Genomic DNA, 24894 nt, shown 5'->3' with positions numbered 1-24894 from the left:
TGAAGAAAGGCTGAGAAGGGCCACAAAGATGCTCAGATGCTTGGGAGGCTGGAGCACCTCCCCTGTGAGGACAGTCTGAGAGAGTTGGAGGTGTTCAGCCTGGAGAAGAGAAGGCTCTGGGGAGACCTTAGAGTGGCCTTCCAGTACTTAAAGGAGGCTTATAAGAAAGATAGAGAGACATTTTAGTAGAGCTTGTAGCAATAGAACAAAGGGTAATGTTTTTTAACTAAAAGAGGGTAGATTTAGAGCAGATCTAGAAATTTTTTTATGATGAAGATGATGAAACACTGGAACAGGTTGCCTAGAGAAGTCATGGATGCCCCATCCCTGGAAGTGTTCAGGGTCAAGTTGAATGGGGCTTCGAGCAACCTGACTTAAAAAAAAAAAAGATGTTCCTGTTTATGGCAGGGGTTTGGACTAGATGATCTGTAAACATCCCTTCCAACTCAAACCAGTCTGTGATGCTATGATTGTATGAAACTTAATGGTACACAAACTATGAAATCACTGCACATCCATCATTGTTTATAGCAGTTACTACCTTGGCACATCACTCCAAGAAAATAAATCATGTTGACTTAGAAGGCCTGTATTATTAACTAGTAACAAGCTACTCTGGCAAGTTCTGTAATTTCAGAGTGCAGAAATGTGCCTTATTCTTCAGTTCCTGATGTATATAGCTATGTTGATATGACTGTAATGACCATTAAAACAAGACAGAATTAGAGACAGCCTACTGGCACAGTGGCTGGGGCTGAAAATATAAGTGGTACACCACTGTTTCAAGGCTAACAAAGTTCTAAAAATATGTCTAATTAAAATACAAAATGTAGCTATGTTGAGGTATTTTGTGATTTGTTGAGTATTTCATGATTTGTTTCGTGAACACATGAAACATCAAAACATCTCTTAAATGAACAAATGTCAGCCTCTGGACTATGCAGAGGGTGTTTCATGTCAGTAGATGATATATTAACTCTAGAATACCTTTCTCGTATATTGTGTGAAATTATGGTTTTATGCCATATATTCTACCACAAATTGCACAATTCTCTGAAAACTTTGCAAATATTTCAGGCACAAGAAGCTTGATGTAGTTCATCATATTTTTCTTATCTTGAAAGTTATATAATCTACTTCATAATGTACTTAATAATTATAATATTTCACATATAAATACTGGCATAAATTAAAATTTTACATTTTCTCAGTTGATCAGATAAAGTAACATGTTTCAATTTCATTTATGATAAAATGAAACTTCATAATTTTAATTTCTCCTAATATTTTTCCTAAAATCATGTCTTTATCAGGAAATGTTACAAGTGGATTAAACTGATTGCATGTGAGATACATGCTGAATTTTTAAGAGGAAAAAGTTTGTGTTATGCAAACTACAATGCACTTACTGTGGTTGTTTTGTGAATGTTCTACAGAATCCTAAAAGAAGATTTTTTGTTCACCTATAGTGTCTCATAAAGCGTATTTTAATATTCCCTTTAGGCACACAAAATGGAATTTTATAGTAGTACTGGAGTTGAAGAAAGACAAGTTTTGCTTTTTTCAGTTGTACACTAATGGACTCTCATTCTGTCCCCCTGAGCTAACCTGAATACCACAGATTACTCTGGCTTTTCCATAACTAGTTGTTCAAATGTGACGTTATGGCAGCACAGAAATAAACTGTCTGTAGCTCTGGAATATAAATTTATACATGTCCGTCTCTGCGTACAAGGGTGTGCATGAATATAATGCAAGCATGTGAAAGACTGAAAATCTGAAGAATTAAAGGACAGCACAAGACCATGATAAATATATTAAATGCACCACGTAGTTCGTATGCCAAGGTTGACATGCCATATAGTGTTGTCAACTCCAGGGCAAAAAGAAGTGTATAAGGACATGTATCTATATGTGCAAGCAGAACAACATACATACATGAACATTCATATATATATATATATATGTGTGTGTGTATATATATATGTGTATATATATATGTGTGTGTATATATATATATGTATATATATATATACATCTTAACCACCATTTTTCTCTCTGACTAACATTTCTGCATGCAGCGTAGAACTGAACAGGTAGAAGTATAATTTATTGTTGATGATGCCAATAGGTACTCATCCACTATTAATAATTTTAGTTTTTTGCAGCATGCAGTTCAAATTCAACATATGATTAATGCTAAAGAGGAACTTCAGATAACAAATGGAATGTTTAGTTTTGTCTGCATTTCTCAAATATATATGGACAGACCCAAGATAAACAGTACTACTTCTCTATGAGTTACTAATATGTAGTGTTCCCTTCATACAGTTATTTGAACAAATAAATATATACACATTAATATATAAAATAAATGCCATTTCTTCATTGGATATCAAGAAGAACTCAGACCCTCGTTACCATAGAGTTCCATGACAGCTTCTAGGAATCTCAGAATTGTGGTAACGGGTAAAAATCAGTTATCTGCTGCTAATATTCTTCCACAGGTATCTACGTATTTAATTGTTAATCCTTGAGCATTACATTGCTAAAATTTGGAATAAAAATAAATCTTCTGAAGAGTTGTGAGATAGTTATCATTCCTAGGTATTAATTAAGACTCAGCTCTTTGCAGGTGTCCAGGACACAGATCATTTGTGATATCTTTGAGGCATTAAAGAAGATGTAGCTAATGCTCACAAAAGGGAACGTTGTTGAACTTAAAGGGAATTGTGCTAAGACTCTTGAATGAATTGAGCTATAAAATTTTGAACTAATTTTGTTCATAGGAGAATCTTTAACAGAATTTTGGGCAATTAGTCTAGGTTAAGATGGGAATTAGTGCAAGAGACACAAAATTTAGCATTTATTCTGTGTTTTTGTAACCCAGGAGTCATACAGAATCACAGAACCAAAGAATTGTTTAGGTTGGAAAAGACCTTGAAGATCATCGATTCCAACCATTAACCTTACATTGACAGTTCCCAACTACACCAGATCCCTCAGTGCTATGTTGACCTGACTCTTAAACACCTCCAGGGATCCCGGGGACTCCCCCTCTGCCCTGGGCAGCCCAATCTAATGCCCAACAGCCCCTTCTGCAATTAAATGCTTCCTAATATCCAGTCTAAACCTTCCCTAGTACAACTTGAGGCCATTACCTCTTGTCCTATCATTTGTTACTTGGTTAAAGAGTCTCATCCCCCCTCTCTGCACCCTCCTGTCAGGGAGCTGTAGAGGGCGATGAGGTCTCCCCTCAGCCTCCTCTTCTCCAGACTGAACCCCCCCAGTTCCCCCAGCTGCTCCCCAGCAGACCTGTGCTCCAGACCCTGCCTCAGCTCCGTTGCCCTTCTGTGGACACGCTCAAGTCACTCAATGGCCTTTTTGGGGTGAGGGGCCCAACACTGAACCCCCTCAGCGAGGGGCGGCCTCCCCAGTGCCGAGCCCAGGGCTCAGATCCCTTCCCTGTCCCTGCTGGCCACGCCAGTGCTGACACAAGCCAGGATGCCATTGGCCTCCTTGGCCCCCTGGGCACACTGCTGGCTCCTGTTCAGCCGGTTGTCAATCACCCCCCACTCCCTCTCTGACTGGCAGCTCTCCAGACACCCCTCCCCAGGCCTGTAGCCCTGCTGGGGGTTGTTGTGGCCCAAGGGCAGCCCCCGGCATTTGCCCTCAGTGAAACTCCCCCAGCTGGGCTCAGCCCATGGCTCCAGCCTGGCCAGGTCTCTCTGCAGAGCCTCCCTGCCCTCGAGCAGATCAACACTCCCACCCAGCTGGGTGTCACCTGCAAACTGACTGAGGGTGCCCTCGATCCCCTCCTCTGGGTCATCAGTAAAGATGTTAAACAGGAGTGGCCCCAACACCCAGCCCTGGGGGACACCACTCGTGACCGGCCGCCAACTGGATTTAACTCCCTTCACCACAACTCTCTGGGCCCGGACATCCAGACAGTTTTTACCCAGCGAAGCGTGTGCCCATCCAAGCCACGAGCAGCCGGTTTCACCAGGAGAATGCTGTGGGAAACGGTGTCAAAGGCCTTGCTAAAGTCAAGGTAGACAACACCCACAGCCTTTCCCTCATCCCATAAGCAGGTCGCCCTGTCGTAGAAGGAGATCAGGTCTGTCCGTCAGGACCTGCCTTTCATAACCCCATGCTGACTGGGCCTGATCCCCTGGTTGTCCATTATTTGACTTTTACTGGCACCCGAGCTGACCTGCTCCATGACCTTCCCTGGCACCCAGGGCAGACTGACAGGTCTGTAGTTTCCTGGATCCTCCTTTCTGCCTCTCCTGTAGATGGGTGTCACATTTGCCACCCTCCAGCCCAATGGCACCTCCCCAGTCAGCCATGATTTCAGGTAAATCGTGGACAGCGGCTTGGCGAGCACATCTGCCAACTCCCTCAGCACCCTTGGGTGTAACCCACCCGCTCCCACAGACGTGTGAGCATCCCAGTGGTGCAGCAGGTCTCTGACCACCTCCTCTCCAACTGTGCTGCCCTCAGCCTGCTCCCCCTGCCCATCTCCCAGCTCCTGAGGCTGGGTGTCCAGGGAACAGCCACTTCCACTGCTAAAGGCTGAGGAAAAGTAGGCGCTGAGCACCTCAGCCTTTCCTCACCCTTAGTTACCATGTTTCCCTCTGCATCCAGTAAGGGAGGGAGATTTTCCCCAACCCTCCATTTGCTGTTAACGACTTTACAGAAATGGTTTTTGTTACCCTTAACAGCTGTGGCCAAGCCGAGCTCTAGCTGTGCTTTGGCTCTGCTAATGTTCTCCCTGCATAACTCCCCTACATCTTTATAGTCTTCATGAGAGACCTGGCCCCTCCTCCCAAGGCAATAGATTCTCCTTTTGTTCGTGAGATCCAGCCCAAGGTCCCTGTTTAGCCAGGCCGGTCTCCTTCCCCCCTGCTTGTTTCCCGGCCCACGGGCACAGCCTGCTCCTGCGCCTCTCAGACTGCTCTCCTGAAGTATGTCCAGCCTTCCTGGGCTCCCGTACCCTTCAGGGCGGCCTCACAAGGGATTCTGTTAATCAGTCTTTTGAAGGGGTGGAAGTTAGCCCTGTGGAAGTCTAAGGTGGCAGTTTTACTAACCCCTCTCTTTGTTACTCCAGAGATTGAATATTCGATCATCTCATGATCCCTGCACCCTAGATGGTCTCACACCTTTACTTCCCCCACAAGCTCTTCCCTGTTCACAGAAGCAGGTCCAGGAGGGCACCTTCCCTGGTCGGCTCACTCACCAGCTGGGTGAGGAAGTTATCACGTACACATTCCTGGAACCTCCTGGGTTCTTGCCTCTCTGCTGTGATCCCATCAGATACCCGGGAGGTTAAAGTCCCCCACAGGAACAACTGAAAGTGATCGTGAGATTTCTCCCAACTGTTTATAGAAAGTTTCATCTATCTCACTGCTTTGGCTGGGGGGTCTGTAGCAGACTCCCACAGCAAGATCTGCTTTATTGGCCCTTAACTAATCCACACACTCTCAACCCCGTTATCACTGTACTTGATTCCTGAGCTCTCATAGCGTTCTCTTACATACAGGGCACTCCACCACCTCTCCTTCCCTGTCTGTCCCTCCTGAAGAGCTTGTAGCCATCGATGGCAGCACTCCAGTCGTGTGAGGCATCCCACCACGTTTCTGTTATAGCTCCTATGTCACAGTTCTCATGCTACATCATGGCCTCAAGCTCCCCATTTGTTGCTCACACTGCGTGCATTGGTATAGATGCACTTGAGATGAGCCAATTAATCTAGCACCCTTCTGTGGGTGTGGGCCCCATTCACCACCAGACCCTTCTCAGGTGCTTCCACGGTTCCTAAACATCTTACCAACTCTCAAAAGAGCCAGAGGGAGAGTTCTCACCAGTCCACCATCCTACAAGCTTTGGCTGGCTTCCCTTGAGCTTGTTCCAAACAGGCCCACTCATCTCTCCGTCCCCCCTCATATCTAGTTTAAAGCCCTGTTGATAAGCCCTGCTGACTCCTGCCCCAGAATCCTTTTCCCCTTCTGGGACAGCTGCATCCCAGACAGTGTATGTTCAGCACAGGTCTCTGTAATTTATCTCTTCCCAGAAACGGTCCTGTCTTTAGTGATGGACCAGATGGTGATTTCCAGTTATTGGCAGTGTTCTGAGCTTCAGGGAATTGCTGTAATATTTGCTGTGCTCAGAGGACTAGTGCAACTAAATTTTAAATATTTTGTTTAAACTGCTGCATCTATTCTAAAGGTGAAGTTGTCTGCTGCAGATTCTTCAGTAAAATCTGGCTGTTGCAAGCAACTACGACATCCCAAATATTCATTCTGCTTAACTTGGGAACAAACCCGTGCCTTCTCAAGAATGTACACCCAAGCTGCTGAAATGAATGTTCACTTTAGGAATGTGGGTATAATCCAATGATCACTTTAAATTGGTCTGTTGACTTCAGTGAACAATAGACCAGAATATAGAAAACAAAGTTGAAAGTCATAAAGTTTTAGGACTGAACACAGATGTCTGTACAAAGACAAAGGCTATAATTGCAGAGTCTGTCTCTAGTATAAATATGAATTTCATTGTGATCATAAATATTAAAGAGACAGAGAAAAGAACCATAAAGATCTCATAGAGCTGAACCAACTCATCCACTGAAATAAGGCCTGAATGTTTGCATTTGTATGTAATAGATTCTTAAGGGCATATTTCATCATAATGTCTTTGAACTTTTGATTGTTTTATGCAACCAGACCTCAAAAATCATCTGAGATTTCCCCCTTACTAAATCAAATGTCAACTTCAAACTGCTATGTTGTACATATTAGACTGTACCATGTAAGTGGTTTACTTAATTTTACTGTTATTTACAGCTGGCAAACTTGACTAAAGCTGTAATTTAGAAAACAGGTAGGGTGGCAGCAGAGATACACCAATCTAGATAAAAACCCAGCTGTAACTTGGAATACAATTGCTTCAGCATTCCAATGACCTAAGAGTATTTAGGAGATAATTTAGGCAGACCAACCCCAGGTCCCCAGAATTTGGGGGTTTTATCATTAACACCAAGAAGTGCAGACTCATACTCCGGCAGAAATAACTCCAAAATTCCTGACAGTTATTGTCTCCTCTGCTGTTTATTAAGGAAACACGCCTTTGCCTGCTGCTCCTAAATGACTTTGTATCTAACTAACAGCAGCTTCAGCATTTTAGAAAAAATTACTGTGGATGATAACAAGAAAGTGTGTAGGTCTATTAGGAAGGAAAATCCTGGAGGTAAAGGTGACAGCTTTACGGCACTAGCCCTTGCCTTATTTGCAGTAACTCATTTTGTATATAGTGTTTCATATTGGTGAAGCCAAAGGCTAGAGCTGTTTGTTATTTACGTCAACCCATAAGGGGGTTGGTAGTATCCAAGAGGGCAGAAAATAGGTCTGTTGATTAGAACAGTAAATTAGGGGAAGACATAAACACAGAGGAGAATAACTGGGTTCCATAGACATGCATAAACATTTCATGTTGTTTGCTACTTGTTACTTGGATTCCCTATAAACTCTGCTCCAGAAGTCTTTAAACTAATAATAAAGCTTTCCTCCTCATCCCATTCCCAGGATATTTATCTCTCTTTGGTTAGTCAGACTTTCTGCTTGTTTGACCTCTGTTGCAGCAACAAAATAAACCCCGTTGTTTTGTTCAGAGTGCTCAAACTGCCAAGAAGGCAAAACTACCCTCCATGCAGCTTGGTTTTGACACAGGTAAAAGGAACCCTGAGTGTCGGGACGTATATTTGTCTTTTCCTTATGCCATACTGAAATTAACTGTTCGACTAATGCCCTGAAGGACCACTGGCCTCCATGCACCAATTCAGAGACTATCATGTAGCGCTTTTCCAGAGATGTAAATTCTTGTCTTTATTGGGGATTTTACAATATTCTGTTTTTGTTTCATGATATCCTTTTTCTGTTTTCTTTCAGCTACAGTAAGTAAAAAACCTGACAGTTAGTTGTGCCATCATGTTAACCATTTATCATGATGATCTAGAAGGCTTGTAGTATATTTCAATATTTAGTTTCTTTAAAAGTTTAGTTTCTCAAAATATAAATGTATTAAATATGTATTTAAAAATACAGAAGTATATTAAATACATTACAATCTTTAGTTTCTAAATATACAGTTTTTATAACAGTTTCTCTAAATATCTTTATCAAGAATAGTTTCTGGTTTGATTTGATTTTCAGCAGTGTACAGTTTTGATAAGTGAAAATTATCATAACAGAACTCACTGAGGATTGCTGAATTTTCCAAATTAGCAGATTATACTAATTTTAGCAATTTACATGAGCATAATTTTATCTTTAAATACAAAAATAGCCTCATTGCCTTTAAAATAAAAGAAGTCGTCCATTTTTGTCTTCAAAAGCAATATTAAAGGAATCAATGAACATGCATTTTAAATTATATACATATTGATGTACATATGAACATGGTATCTAGAAATTTGTTTAATTCATTTCTACTATGTCCTATTTTTGCATTATTTCTTCTTTACTTAATTTTTCTGTCTGTTTTCCAGACATCTTTGTCAACTTTAAATGTACTAATACCTTAAATGAAGTTAGTGTTCAAATGTTGTATCAGAGTAAAGAGAAATCTGTTACCGAATGCTTTTGAAAAGGGAAGACTCTCACACAGAAAATAAGATAAATTTGCATGCACACCCACTGGCTTTGATGAAGTCAGGATTTCATCCATCATAGTTTCCATAAACACAGATGCAGACCAGCTGTATGAAAGAAAAAATACAATATCACTTTTTTCTGTATACATATAGCTCTCTCTATACAACAACATGAAACTCAGGTTGCAAAGAAGAACCGTATCACTGTGTCCATTTTACTCTTGAGAAAAATACAGCTTACAATGTGGAAGTGACAAACCTAGAGTCATAAGACGAGTAGTCTCCTCAGCCCTTATATGAAGAAGCGTCTAACAGATTAGATCACTCTGATGAGAAACTGGAAGGTGAAGTAATTTTGTAGGTATTTTTCCCCCTCCCCCAGCAAATATTAGCTTTTATTTCTATTAAAAAAACATTCCCTCACTGTTAGAAAACTTCTGATAAAAAAAAGTGATCTACTGAGTGAAAAAAAACTTAGCTGAGAACCAAATCTTCCTCAATGCTCTTGTTTTGGTTTGGTCATTAAGTGAAATCAGTCAATTCGTAGCTGACAGCAAATAATTTTAACATGACATGAATACTCTATATTTCCATGGGTTTCACCTATAAAGAGATTTGAAGATGCTGTAAAATTTTATTTTTTTTTTTTTATTTTTTTTTTTTTTTTTTGTCTTAGCTGAATGTATTTATAACTATTATCTTCATGAAGTAAAGACAGTTGGGCAAATAAACTCCCATATGCAATTCAGAAGTTAAATTTGAGTGCAACACATTGGGCTAGATGTGATTGCTAGCTAAGGAAATGCATAAACCACTGAATACTAGCAGTAGAATACTATACACTTGGAAAGATCACTTTAGACCTGATGAGTTCCTTGTGCTTTTCTGCCTACCTACTGCTGGAGATAAGGCGCTGCAGTAGACACCTTTGGAATGAACCTACAAAGAAGATTCTTATGAACATGTTTGAGATGAAGGTGGATGACAATATTAAAAAAAGAATTAAAAAACCTATAACAAAATATGTCTTTATATTTAGGCTTGGTATTGTCCTGCCACAGTTCATCCAGATTTTGAATCCTTTCAAAAACACAGCTGTGTTCTTGACCTGAGTATTCATAAAATTTTCTTTGAAAGCAAAGACATTTCTCAGTTAAAAATAATAATGAATATCATTAGTTGATTTTTTAAAAAAACTAAAAACTATGAAAAGAAGGTTGTGCTTTGTAGCTTTTTTTTTTTTTCCCATTTAGAGAATCATCAGAATTTTGAAGTGTGAAACTATATTTGCACCAAAGCAAAATTACAAGTAGTGAATATACTTACTTATACAATGTGTAGGCAAATAACCATAGTTATATGTTGATATCAGAGAAATTTCAACTCCAGTAATGACAAAGAATGGTTTGCCACTCATTTCAGAGGTGTTACAATTTCACGCATGATAATTTATTTTGAGATATTTAATTATTCCTACTCAAGAAAATTGTGGAAATACCATTGTGGAAGTAAAAAAGTTAATGAAACACCTATTAATATCAATGGAAAAGCTCCCATTGATTTCTGTGGATCTTGGGTCATGTCATTCAAAAGCTTTATGGAAGGATCGCTCAAAGGAAAAGATGTCAAGCCCTGTCACGCATGCCATCCAAAACTGAACTAAAACCTGTATTGAAGGAAATAGTACAGATGAAATAATTATTTTCATGAGAAAATGGACAGATTTATCACTCTGTACTTAGGTGAGTGTTGCAGCAAACTTACGTCCTCTGAATCAGGAACAGACAGAAATGCACAAAGCACATTGTACAGTGTATTAGACTTGGACAAATACTAGCGTTAAAATGGTGTTTAGGGTTAGGGATGTAATAACCCCATAGCTGGGTGTTATATAACAGACTTAACATCCAAATCTTTTTTGCTTACTTCACTTTGATTGCCTCCTTTAATTTTCCAGTTATAAATACTTGCCATTGAGCCAGACTTTGCTGACTAGAACACCGATGACAGATGAGTCATTCTGTCACATCTATATCACTTCAAGTACCTTCAAAAAAGACCTGATTCTCCTCTTTTGTGTTAACTGAGCTGTCTCATTTCTGAATCAGCATAGCACAGTGTCATCACACTGTTGGGATGTGGAATGCTTCAATACCATCTTCTTCACTGAGCCCCTAAATGTCCTCCCAAATCCTTTTTATCATGAGTAAACATTCCCAGTTATAACCTGTGTGATGTTTTGTGTTTTAGGTAGTCTTAATCTTATGAGTGTCCTGAAAATGTTCCTCTACTGTTTCCCAATCAGCTCCCAAATCTTTATCTTCAGAGAACTGGGTTATTATGCCAGTGCACCACCAAGATAAAATTTCAGTGTTGTAATTACTGCAGTGTTTGTGAAAGCATAAATATCAGTCCTATGATGGAGCAGATGAAGTTCAGCTCCTAACTCTCAGGCAAAATTATTTTTGTTAAGGAGATATGATTATGGAACAACTTGTAGATTAATTAGGAAAATCCGGAAATGGTTAAGTGTGTCTATGTCTTTTATGTTCTTTTATTTTTTTTTTTTTTTTTTTTTTTTTTTTTTTTTTTTTTTTTTAGTTAAAATAGCTATTTTTACACATCAGTCCCATCCCAAAATATTATATTCCCAATATCCAGACACTTCAGAAATCCTGAGAATAATTTAGAGTCTAATATAAGGGAAGTTTTTGAGGCTCGTATAAATCTACTCTGGTGTTTGTTTGCTTGTCTGAGATGGGGGAGTTTTGGAGGGTTGTTTTGTTTTATTTTACCTGCTGTTGATTTTGCGTGGAATGGTTTAGGGTCACCAAATATGGCTTTTGTTACTCATCAGGCTAAGGTGATACATAGCATCATAAACCCCTGGGACAGCTAGTTTCACACCAGCATAAATGACAAGTGCACCAAGGGCAGAAAGTTCATTGTGAAATACATGAAACTAAGTTTACCGCGGAAGGATGAAAGACTAAGACTCAGTCTACTCTAGGGGCCTAAGTATTCTGAAGCTTATTCCTGGTTCATGAGTGATCCCCTTCCAGATGTAGGAAAAAAAACAACATTGTAAACTCTTTCCCTGTTGCTGGTATTGATAGCTTTAACATTTCTTACTCACACTGAGGGTACAAACCTGAATAGGCTAATGTAGATTTTCACTGTGAAAGTACAATCAGCCCTCTAGAACTTTTGTATGTGTTTGGTAGCTTTCTGACCTTTTCAGAATCACATTAATGCTATAATAAATCACCTATTTTATTGCCTGAAGTGCTACCTTTCACCCCCAAACACGTCTGGCAACTGTGCTGCTGTCAGTATATCATCATAATGTAGCACGTACACGTGTCAAGCAATATGAATGTGCTTTTGGCAGATGTAAACTTCCAGTTGGGTTTGTAATGTGAAAAGGGGAAGAGGATGAGAGGATATGTAGTTGGTTTACTTTATTGTTCTTGTACTTTGTTGTCTCTTCATCTCCAACGTATCAGTAAACTTGTGTAAAGTGTTGTGTAAGGTGCTGGATATCATATCTCCTGTCTCCTTTCATCCGGATAACTTTACTTCAAAGGGACTGGTTAAGTCTGTTTTTAAAAGCTTCGTAGTTTTACTAACTTCATTTTAGATAAGCTGTTAAGGAATGCATTCACAGACAGATCTTATGGAGTAGTCCTGTAAATCTGAGAGTTATCTGTCCGTATTGCTGTTGCCTTGTTTTTGGGGTTTTTTTTGGTTTTTTTTTTCAGATGTGGAAACTGATGCAAAAAAAAAAAAAAAATGTTGGTGATAATCAAAGGATAAATAACTGATAGCAGAGCCAAAAGCTAGAAACACCTTTCCCCAGATTCACATGATCACATAAGCAAGCCTTCAGTAGTTTTACAGTGATTATTAGGACTTTGTAAAGTAAAAGTAACAGAAAACCTAGGGCCAGTGCTGTCCTCTAAGATAGCTCATTGTTTCCCATTGTTTTGTGTTCAAATTACACGCTGGTTTATAGATCTAGAAGCTCTTTTCTTCCCAATCAGTTTAGGCATCTGAAACCTTCAGGTGGTTGGTTACTGTATTCCTTCCATGTCCTTAAAATGTTAAAGCTGATACTTAGAACTGTAGGATGTCTGTTCCAGGGTGTCTAAAATTTGCAGAGGTCAGATCCTAACAGCTAAATGTTTAGGGTCTCTTGCATGTCTTGCCTCTGAGCAATGTCAAGAATCCTCTGTGAAACACATATGAGCTGTCTCCAGAAGAGTCTGGCGTCTCACACAGGGAGTGGAAAGGCTGGGAGACACCTAAAGTCAGCACACAAAGCCTGCAGCCCTTTAGGTCTGTTGGTGCAAACTGACAGCTTTTCTTCTGCATGCATTTATAATATTGCAACCGAAATGGGTATTTTAACACTGTAAGAATATTGAATGAGTGATAAATCTAGGAATTGATTTGCAATGAGAAAGCATTGCCTCAGAACTTGAGTCTTATTTCAACTATTTATTTTCAATATCGTTACCTTTGTGATTTTCATTTTCCCTGCATAACCATGTTCTAAGTGGTGCTGTTAGGAAAACAGAACTACTTCTTGCCCATCCAGAAGACTTCCAGAATTCCAGGTTTCCTCAACTGTTTGATGGTAACAGTTCCTAATTATCAGGATTTTTGATTTGTGTAGGTGTGTGTGTGGAGGGGAGAAAAGAACTGAGGAGCCTCACCAGCTGATGAGCATCACCCTTCCAATATCTTATGAAAATGTTTCTAATACAGGAGAAAAGACATTAAGAAGTCATGTCGGTATAAATGATAATGTGTCAGACTTCTTTGTGAAGTGTTTCCTAATTAGCTGACAGAAAAACATCTCTGAGATCTGACAAGGAAAATATGTTCAGTTTAAAGTCATGTTGGTAGTGAAGAACACTTTTCAATTCATATAATGCAAAATGTGATATTTACCTCTACTGAGTTAAATAACTCCAATAAGATAAATATAGATTTATATATATGAGTAGGAAACAAATTGTTGAGGACAGCATTCTGGGAATAATCAAATATATTTGATGAAATCAAATTTTATTGGATTTTAGTAGTTTTCTGGTGTCAGTTTTCTGGTTTTAGGTCTATTTTCAGAAATGCTTCCTTCTTTCTTGGTCTACCTTTAAATATGTTTTGAAAACCATTGTTATCACTGGAAAATTTGTGTCAGATGTTAAAATAATAGATGAGAGAAGTTCTGATCAAAAGAATATATTTTTAGATTGTGTTTACATTTTACACTGAAAGAGAAAGCCAGCATATTAATTATCCTAATATTAAAGAATTACCCTATGTAGATATTTTGAAAAAGATCATGAAAGTGATGAAAAATTATATATAAATCATATCTTTATAGTAAAAGTGTAAATATAAGTAATATGCTATAAAATATTTAACAGTAAAAGTATTAAATCACTTCTGTACTTTCAATAATTTTGATACCATCAGTCCAAACCATTATTAGGTTTAGTTTCCTCTCTTGAATTTCATCCAAATAATTTTTCTTTCCATGAAGTCTTTTCGTTTCAATGAAAGTTAATTCAGCAGCAGGAATCAAGTTCTCCACTTTAATCATCAACACCTTTAAAAAACAGATCTGATTTTTGGAGATAGACACAGAAGGTTGGTGTTCAGATCGGCAAGCACAGATAAGCACCTAAACCCTATTAAGTTAAAGGCAATTGGGTGCCAATAATATCTGCAAACCTGAATGTTATCCTCCACTGCAACTGATATAATGAGAAACTCTAGGATTGGTAAGGAAAAAACCAAAACAAAACAAAACAAAAAAACCCCAAACCAGGCTGTGCTTTAACCCTGAACAAGACTACTCTGAGGGGTTAAGTGGGAGAGTTGTATCTTCCTCTTTGATGTGTCATCAATTTTCCAGACCATATATTTGAAGTACAGAAAAGTTGGTACATTACAGAACAGCAACTATTCTCCCACTTGCAAGAAAATACAGCTGCTGTCACTGCCAATTCATCACTGCTTGACATATGGGGTATAATTTCACATGGAGGGTATCGCAGGAGCTAACCACTAGTTTATGTTGGGAAACCTGCAAACAATGTCAATTTACCACTACCTGAAACAGCAGTAAACCAAGTCAGAGCATCTCAAGTTATCATTACGTGGAAACCTGTCAGCAGTTTAAAAAAGGGGAGAGAAATAAAGGTGGCTGCTGAGAGGTTTCTTTCCATGGAATGAAATGACTTTATCCTTTTGTGAAAGGCTTTTCCAGTGAAATAATCGTACTGGAGACTGATATCTGCAAGCCACAGGCCTCTTGTTTAAAGAACTATTCTATAATTTTCTCTTGTTTGTCTTACTTCTTCTATAAAATTAGGAGATTTATCCATTGACTTTAATAGAAATGTGTCTATTTGTCATGGTTCAAGGTCATCCCTATTATTCTCTGAAATAATATGTGAAAACCGAGTCTTTCCAGCTTTATTTAATTTATTCTGTTTTTAAAATCACATTATACTGGAGTCTGGTTTAAAACCTTTTTATGTCATTACATTCTGGATTGCTCACTAATGGAAGGCTTAAGTTACCATTGGATTTTCTAGCTGAAGTACAGTAAAAGACACATTAAGTTTTCTCACCAATTTTAACTTGATGGAAGAAACACAGTGGGAAAATGAGCTAATAGCAGCATTTACCAGAAGTAATTTCTGTTTATTAATGCAACTTGTCAAGTCACATAAGCCAAGCAGGGTAGGGAATGTTCAGTATTTTTGTGGGAGAACTTTCTAGTAGGGGTCAGGGATATACTATAGAGGAAATGGTGCATAAGTGGTAGCAATCTACCTTGTCATTATCGTTAATTTGTATCACATTATGATAACGTCTATTATATGGGGAAAAAATACAACTCTCATCTGCTTCCTTATTTCCTTAAATACTGAACAAAAATTTTAACCCAAGTTTTACAATGTAGTGCATTCTGTGTTCAGTGGGAACTTGAGTCTGGACGTAGATATTTATGTTAGTCAGAAGTTTTTAGTACAACCATTTTTCACTAGAATGTGCTGATTCAGAACACGTGGAACTTTTCTGCAGTGAGAGCATTTTTGATGAAGGTTTCCTGAAAGTTTCTCAAGACCAGGATGATGTTTTGTGCAATTTCTCTTTTGTCCTTCAGTCCCTGCTGGAAAACTGTAACCAGTACCTAGTATATTTCTTTGTCCCACTGATCCCACTTTGAAGAGTAATAGTAAGAAGTCAAGTCTTTACATCTAACGTTTGTGAGAAAGAACAGCTTGAGCAATACTCTGAGAGCAGTGATCTGTATTTATTCATTCAAGGTGGGTCCCAAAAGAAAGCAAAGATCTTTTTCTATCTTTTCTGTCCGAGGGAGGGAGGCTTTTCTTCTGCTTCCTGCTTGTTTTAACCCTGGGGGCACGTATTGCCATGACGTGGAGGTTTCTGCATCAAGTCCTTTTTTTCTTTCTGATTCAAGGGGAAATATTTTTTTATCACACTGTGAATATTCTCCAAATAAAGTGGTTTTCTGCCTTCTCTGTCACAACCAACTCTGATTAAACATATTTTGATTATAGTCTTCTCTTACCTTACAATGATAGAGGGTACAAAACTATATGAACAAGCCTCTCACTTCTGCAGTCCGAAAAACAAAACAAGCTCTCCTATTTCAATCACTTAAAATGTTAACTTTTTGTTTGGTTTTGTTTTCCTTTTGAGACATATTTTAACATGTTTCCCTAGTAGTTTTGTGTGTTACACTTTTTTTACCAAGGAAATGAGTGATCTAGCTGGGACTCTCTGGAGGGAGAGAAAGACCATGACCTTCCTGGAAGGAAAGTATGGAGTTCCAGAGGGGAAATGAGATGCAAGGCAGTGAGAGTCAGAACTGACAGGAGCAAATAAAAGATGGACAGGCCTCAGAGGTTGTGGAAATATTCTTCCAGGGGACCACTGCAGCCTGTGCGGTGCTTTCAGCCACTCAGCCTTTACCGAAGACCACGTCAACACAAGATAACAGAGGGATCGATCTGTAATAATTCAACAGAAGAGGAGGAATTCCCTGTTTCTGTTCTGGCTGTCCTAGTAACTTAACTATTCTCTGTTTAAAATTTATGTGTTCTGGGATTTTGTGTGCTTGATTTTCATTCTAAAAAGACAGATTTAATTTAAAAGACTTCTGGCTTTTAAGACTAGCCCTTCTGATGCTTATTACTCTTTGCCGTGGACTTCAAATCCAGTATCTGAACAAAACTCCACTGTAGCAAAAAATCAGTGCAAAAAGTGATGCTGTATCAGCAGCCTAGCATATGCAATAGATTGCTGTACATCAAGCTTCTGTATTTTTCTAGTACACCAGGATGAATTTAATGCAGAGAAATAAAACTTAGCTTTGCCTTCATTTCACAGCCAACACTCAATAAATAATACATCATTATACCTAAAAAATTAATTGCAGCTCACAGACTTTGCAGCGTCCCTTTCTGAAATGATGAGTAGAGCTCTTGTGCTATTTTTGACAGGGTATAACAATGTAAAAATGGCTGTACTCGGTCAGAACAAAGGTGCCTTAAGCTGGTAGCCTGTCAGTGAATCTAGCCTGTAGTGGTTGTTTTGAAAAGAATATATGAGCGAAATAAAATGTATTAAAACTTCTAAAAAATCTTCACATCTTCTGGAAGTATGAAGATGAGTGCATTATTGTGGTATAAGATCTCTGATTTTATTTGAATCAGTTTTAAAAAGGTCCAGTTTTTAAAATCAGCAATAGGCTTTTGCCATTTACCATGTCATGGCACAATCATGCAGTTAAGTATAACCAATGTGCAAAAATATTTCCTTGCTAGAAAATATTGCCTTCTGTGGTGAGAGAAAAAAAAAAAAAAGATAATTGTTCTCTCTTTATCTTCCCTGTACTCTTAAAATTTCTTAAATCTCTGTAATACCCTGCATTAAACATCACTTTTATTAATTTTTCTGTCTCAAATAGACACTCCTTGAGACACTCGTCATATAGTTTCTGGTGGACAAAACCTTCAGCCACTATGGATGTTCAGTGCTCAGATCTAATGCAACACGTACCTCAACAGGGGTAAAATGCGTAATCCCACTGATTTCAGGGTGAGGCAGGTCATTCCCGTGCTCTTCCAGATAAGGGTTTTTATCTCCATCTAATCAAGTTAGCTACATGTCATCATGGAAAACTGCTGGTTTGGATGAAATTTTCTCCACTGACACAAATCAACCTTTCTCACCTTTGATATTGTAGCTGTTGTGTGGTGATTTTATTTCACACTGATGTGAAGCACTTGAATGGAACAACATTAGTTCATCATCCTGATTCCTTTTGTTTTGCTTCAGGTGACTTCTGCTGTCAGTTATTTATTCTAAAATATACTGTGATCTACATGCAGCATGCATAGATAAAACAAATACAAATAAAATAGAGGAAATACACTTTGTGCTTGAATCACATAGTCCTCTGTGACCTGGAACGCTGTCATCCGATAGACATGTCTGCTATCTAGTAAGATTTCTCAATAAGGTGTAGGAAAAAAAAAAAAGATGTGTACAACCTCAGAAGTGCAACATATTTTAAAAGTTTGAATCAGCAAAGTCTGCAGATTGGGCTGGCTTTGACCATATGAATTGTATATGAAGCTCTCTCTCCTTTCCTGCAGCTCCCCCCCACCCTCCTTTCCCTGTCCCAGTATATGATGAGTATAGGGTCATTTAAATCATCCTGGATTATTACAAAGTTGTGTTTTCCATGTGGAAACTTCTCCCTGGAAAGGGAGAAAAAACTTTGTGCTCAAAAGCATGTAGTATTTTAGGAAGGCAAACATTAATTTCCACCACTGATATTAGTTGAAGACCTGAGTATGGATGCTATATACATTAAAATATCATATATAAAATTGTTATCATACATTAAATTTATGTTTTCCTTACTTGAAATTGAGAAAACAAGGGAAAAATCTCCAAAAGAACCTTCTGTGTCACTGACCCGAGGCAATCCTTTAACTTAGGAAGCACCTTAAAATCAAAGAGGTTTCTTGCATCTCCCATCCATGTTTGCATTCTGTTTCAGAAAAAATCCTTATCTGGTGGCTAGAAATATTTTGTAATTTGTAACCTAAATTTGTCCATAGCTAGCATTTCTCATCAGTTTCATACCAAAATCTCCCTTTAGCTTTAATAGCTGCTTTTTTTTTTTTTTTTCCTGTCTTTTATCTTGATTTATTAAACTTACAGAAACTGAACACACACGAAAACTTCCTCAGAGTATATTGAATTTTTCTAATTTTTTTTTTCCTAATATATGTTAGCATTATTGTTGTCTCCAGGCATTCAAAGTTGCTGTGATTGTTAATGCACTTCCGAGAGCAGATAAGATTTTGGCAAAAACCACTCTCTTCACCTCTTGCTGTTCATCATGTATATGTTTGCACACTATTATTATAAAGTGTATTTGATAAGATTCAATGGGCAGAAGAATGATTGCAAATGACTTTTTACTTGACAAGTCAATCTAAAAATTCAGGAATGAGCTCCAAAAGAGTTAGTTATAAGGATGTTTGTCATTTTCCCAAGCTGATGAAACAGAAGTCAACATTTCAATTTTCAGGTATGAACATTTGAAAAGCTCATACATTTTAGAAGATGATACCTAGGGTCTTGTGGGTTTGAAACCATCAGAAAGACCAGCACTGTTGAAACTGTCCAGTAATTTCGAGATATAATAATAACAATAAAATCTTGTTGAGATTGTGTAAACATTTTTACACATTTAGTTATATACACATTTAGTTATATACAAACACCTTATCAAAATAATAAAACCAGGTACTTTCACCATGCCCCAGTCATGTTTTTAGAAAGTTCTTTAATTGTACAAATTGATAGAGATCAGGATATCTCTTAAACTTTTACTATTTTTATCGCTTTTTCTTTTCTGTGACAAAGATTCTTCCTATGGTACATACTTTGTTAATATGATTTACTGTTCCATTTTTAGACACAGTAGCTTTACTGACTTCTCTATGCTAATAATACCTATATGCCTTCTTATTTTCTCATTCACTTCATGAACAAATCTATAAATCCACTGTCTTTACCACATTATATTATGTCCAACTTCTATGATGGTATCTTCAAAACCTCAGTATTTATAAAAGCACAAGTTAAAGAGCCAGGTGGATATGAATATGTGGAAGTTCTTGGGTTGGAAGCTCAGGATAAGATATTCACGAGGGTTACTATTACCATAAGGAATATTGTGTAAGTTAGCAAAGTACTCTACAGCCTTGAAAAACAGGTATAGGACTACTTTCTGAGTTGGCAGCATAAATCAATTTAGAACAAAATAGAAGGACAGTGGGATTCTACCTTACCAGCTCTCACAACTGCATGCGTATTGAAGCATTTTTTCTATTATCCTATGGGTCCACACAAACACATATATGTTAAGAAATTGATACCTTCTTTACAGGAAATTTAATATTGCTGCAGTGATGAAAAGTATCTTTTAGAATAACTAATGTAACCTTAGCCTTTTTCTAAGCATGGCATTTCCTACCGGGAAGTAAACAAAATATTATTACGAAGGGAGTAGGAATTATCTTGAAAATAGCAGACAGGACTAAGTTTTTCATAGAAAAAGCATAGGTATTATGCATGTTTTTCTAGATAGTTAATGAACATTGTAAGCATAATTGGAAACAACTAGAAATTAAATGCAGGATCTGAACACATTTTTTATTTTAAAAACACAAGAGAACTTTAAAGTTACATACTTATGCATATCAGGCTTGAATTTATTAATCTGAAACAAACTACTTGCTTAGCTACAGAAGGGTACAAAGAAAACACTATTTGTCTGAACCAGTGATCCTTTCACTTATTGTAGTCTCCACGTGATGTACATGTCCCATTTAAATGGAGTGATCTTTACAGTATTATAAAATATTCATTAAAAATTTTCAGGCAACTTGAAAATCCAATGTTTTGTAATATCTGCTATGGATTAAAAGTTTCTGTTTTGGTTTTTACCATTTTTTAACTGATTCTGCTTTTATATGTATATGTATTTATTAAAATATTGGTCTTATCCATTTATTCTGTTTTAATATCCTGCTTTAAAGCCATATTTTGATACAGTGCTTTATGTGTGGCATAAATTATTTAAAACTCCCTCATTTATATATATATCTGTAAAAGTTTGGAATAGTATTATTTGGATTTCCAAAGGAAAATGGTCACAACAATATCTGATGATAGCTTGGATTTGTTAAATATGAGTGTTAATTTATATGGAAAAAGGATAATGGATGAGGAAGAAAGGAGGGACCAAGGAGAATATTTTAATAAAGCAGCATGAAATACCCGTACCGTTTTTGTATTAGTTTTCCAAATGAATTTGCTCTGGAAAATTACTTTGGAGCTGATGTTAGTATTAGTGATAAGCCAGCATACACCAGCTGAGGCAGCTGGCCTGCTGGGGAGCCCAGACAGAGTTAGTCATAAGCACATCTAATTCCCAAAGATCCATCTGAGTTGTGTGGTTTCATGCCAGCGGTGATTGAGCCTTCTTTTGCTTTGGGAAGCATCCCACCAACTTCTGACCATCATTCAGAACTAATGTCTGCATGTCCAGCAGCCAAGACTGCGGAATATCTGGTAAATCTGGGCACAACCGTTGTTGTACATCAAACCTGATGTCTTGAGACTTCCTTGCCCTCCATCCTCATTGAGTAAGGGGTTTGATGTTCAATGCCAAAGACTAGTTTTTCCTTTAGAGGAAAAAATAGCCTGTTATGCTTGCTCTGAAAATGCTTACTGTGCTACTATTCAATAGGGTTAGACATAAAATACAAATCCTTATCTTAAAGAACACATGGAGGAAGGTGGGTTGGAATTCCCACCCGTTTCCTCGTTTTATGTTGTTAATTCATTGATCAAAAATTCAAAAAATTCATTGATCAGTTCCTTCTGTCTGAGAAAACAAAACCATGTAACCTGTTTCAGGGAGAGGGTGCTAATCCCCATGCAAGAGGTGACAAGCACTAAAGAGGCCAGAGGGGTTCCTCACCTTGGTGATTAGGAGGAGCCCTTGACAAAGGGCTGTCATGGAAGCAGTTGTGGGACAAAATACATGTAAAACAAAGCTTTTATTCACATTTCCTTAGCCAGCTGACTGTAAGATGTTTTCATTCCATTAAGTAGAGTGCTTCTCGGGAGACTTTACGCAAATTTTGGACCTCTGCAGATTCATTTAATATATATCCGTAGCTCATGTAGAGCTCGGGACTGAGACTAGGATCAGGCATATAAAAGTCACTATTGCTACACTTGACATTGCAATAGATAGGTTCCTCTCCTGGTCTTCCTCTAAAACATTGTGTGCAGCCTAGGTTTCTGTGAAAGTTCTGATCATGTGTATTCACACTCAGGAAGGGGTGTGAGAAATATAAATTTTGCAGGTCTCAGTGGCTGACATTTTTCACATTGCAGTAGAAAGTTAGGATGAAGCTTCCAAATTATTTCACTTCTCTTAGATCCTGTGGATTTGATGAGGACATGAATGATGTATTGATTTGGGGCTGTCTCAGGAGAGAGGGAAAATGTTTACCACGAGTTCTGGATGTCCTCTGAGCATTTCTATTTCAGCTGTAAGAACAGATTTTGTGACGCAGGCATATCTCCAAAAGGAAACAGAATGAGATCAGATACAGAGTAGTTTGCTTAAAAAACAAAAACAAACACAAACAAAACAAAACAAAAACCAAACACAACAACAACAAACACCCCCCCCAAAAAAAAAAAAAAACCCCAAAAAAAAAACCAAAAACCCAACAAACAAACAACACAAAACCCCAACATCTTGGCAAGAAAAAGCAGCAGGTAGTGAATCAAATTGAATTCATTTGTGGTACAGGCCCTCAGGAAGCTCAGAATATGTAGGCATAGACCATATGAACAACATCTCTGGTAGCTGCCTCTTCTCAGAGAAAACTAGGTAGATTACATTAAGCATCCATTTATTCTTCATCGACCATGAACAGTTATCAGATGGAGGTGCCTAAAAATCTACTGTGATTAAAAAAACAGGTGTCCTGGAAATGAAAGTGTCCAAACATAAATGGCACTTAAAAGTAATACATCTGACAACAGATAATGTAGAAGATATGAGTGTCACTGAATGTAGATTTATTTCCCTATAATATGTATAGACTGAATGAGCTTTTTTTATGGTTACACTCTTTGAGTTACTATGAATTTATAATGGTGCTTCTTAACATTTATATTTGTCTACACTAAAGATGTAATAATTTATTAACATGGTAATAAATGTTTAATAATCCTTGTCTTTATCATTTTGTAAAAGTATCTCCTTAACCCCCTGATTCTTCAAAATATAAGGAGGACAAACACTAAACTAAAACAATTGTTTAAAAAATGAGTGTATTTATATGCAGAAATTTTTTTATGTCACATTTCTTGTTCATAACCTCTGTTGCTGAACATAACCGAGATGTTCAAGACATAAGGAAGAATATGGTATTTGATTTAATGTATTGTAACCAATATTTATCATTCAGGTGGGGTACCTTTTTAAAAAAAAATGTCCACATAACATCTATGGAGGAATTCTAATTCAGGCATTAAAAAACCATGAAAAAATAAAACAGTGACATTGGCTTAAAAATCAAGATATATATATATATATCTATAGATATAGATATATATATATCTATGAAAAAAAAAAAAAAAGTTTAAGGTCCTTTTTTTTTTCTTTTTCCTTTTTTTTTTTTTTTTTTTTTTTTAATTTTCCCTTCTCTTCAATTGAAATTCACATATTTCACTTTTGAAGGTCTTTTCTTCATAACTCTCAGTGATAGGTAGATACCTTTACTTTTCAAACAAGCTAAGATTCAAAGTCCTAAGGAAAAACAACAAAGAAAAAGAAAACATAACTTCCATGTGTTCTGGCAACTGATGGCATTACTATGACCACAGAATACTCAGGCCCACTTCCATGGTCGTTGGAAAAGTCCATGAAATATTCAAAATCCATATACTTTAGATGTCATGTTGGAAACTGATGGGTGGACAGGGCATGAATACTTTCGGCTTTCTAAATAAATTGGAATTTCACATCCATGGTACCACATGCTTAAATGATGAAAAGTATTTTTCCTGAAGAGTAACTTTCCTAAAATTTCTGCAGGCAGGTAATATTCAATGGTAAAACAGCCTGTTTCAAAATAACTAACTTATAATGGTTAACAGAAACATTTGTCTGCTGTACCAGTTTTAATGAGTTAGGTACTCCTAAAATACACCAAAAATCAAATCAGGTACTGCAGTTAGTGGTATTTGGTAACACTACGGAAACTTTTATGAATCAGTCTTACAAATAATGTTTTCTTCATGGCGATTTTCAACTGTATAGAATATCAGGCCAACAGTATTTACCAAGTTTTAAAAAGATGTAACAATTTAATACAGCGACTGATAAAATACTGTTAAAAAAAAAAAACAAAAACAAAACAAAAAAACAAATAAAGAAGCTTAAAATAATACTTTTTCCTTTTATCAGTTTTTAGTTGCCACTGTAATGTTAATGTATTCTTGTAGCTGTGGACATAGGACAGACTTTTGACTCACTTTCTAAGCTGAAACTTGGATGTGTGAATTCTCTGTTTATTCTTTTCACTGTTTTCATTTAAAGACAGTAATATAATTATTTTAATTCCCCATGTCTTTCTCCTCTCCAGCAATGACAATGCAGTTCATAAGCCATCGGTTCCCTGACTATCATGATCCAACTATAGGTGAGTAGAGATTATTCTCTTCTTCATACCTTTTAAACTCTCTGCCTATTTGACATTATCATGCAGCAAGAAACTGTTCCTAAATAGCACTTAGATAAAAGCCAGATTTATAAAATTTATGTTAATTTTGTGATGACAATTAAATTGTGTCATGGTCATACCATAGTTATCTCTTCTTGGAATGCTTTGTACAAAATCTCTTTCAACAACAGATTTGTGGCTTCATGCTCTATAACTACTAATGTCTATGCGATCACAGAATACCAACCAAAAAGTGCTACAAGATAGAGAGCAGTCTTTCAAAATTCTAAAATAATGTAAGAGCTCCAGTCTGAAGTGTGATTTCTAAATTTTTGTTATTTTAGTACTGTTTTCCACTAT

The 24894-nt window shown here is 37.3% G+C and overlaps 1 protein-coding gene across 2 annotated transcripts in view; it reads left to right on the top strand.

Annotated features, from left to right (window-relative positions):
• The window catches only part of RIT2 (Ras like without CAAX 2), a 173950-nt gene that overhangs the window by 29494 nt on the left and 119562 nt on the right, over positions 1 to 24894 (top strand). For both annotated transcript variants that reach the window (XM_026865584.1, XM_026865585.1), the window contains exon 2: positions 24457 to 24513. In XM_026865584.1, the coding sequence (XP_026721385.1) occupies positions 24457 to 24513 (57 nt within the window). The remainder of the gene's footprint in view (positions 1 to 24456; positions 24514 to 24894) is intronic.

Source organism: Athene cunicularia (assembly GCF_003259725.1).
Source record: "Athene cunicularia isolate RWA chromosome Z unlocalized genomic scaffold, athCun1 chrZ_part1, whole genome shotgun sequence".
NCBI lineage: Eukaryota > Metazoa > Chordata > Aves > Strigiformes > Strigidae > Athene > Athene cunicularia.
Note: the sequence above shows the minus strand (reverse complement) of the source record. Positions and strands in the feature narration are given on the sequence as shown.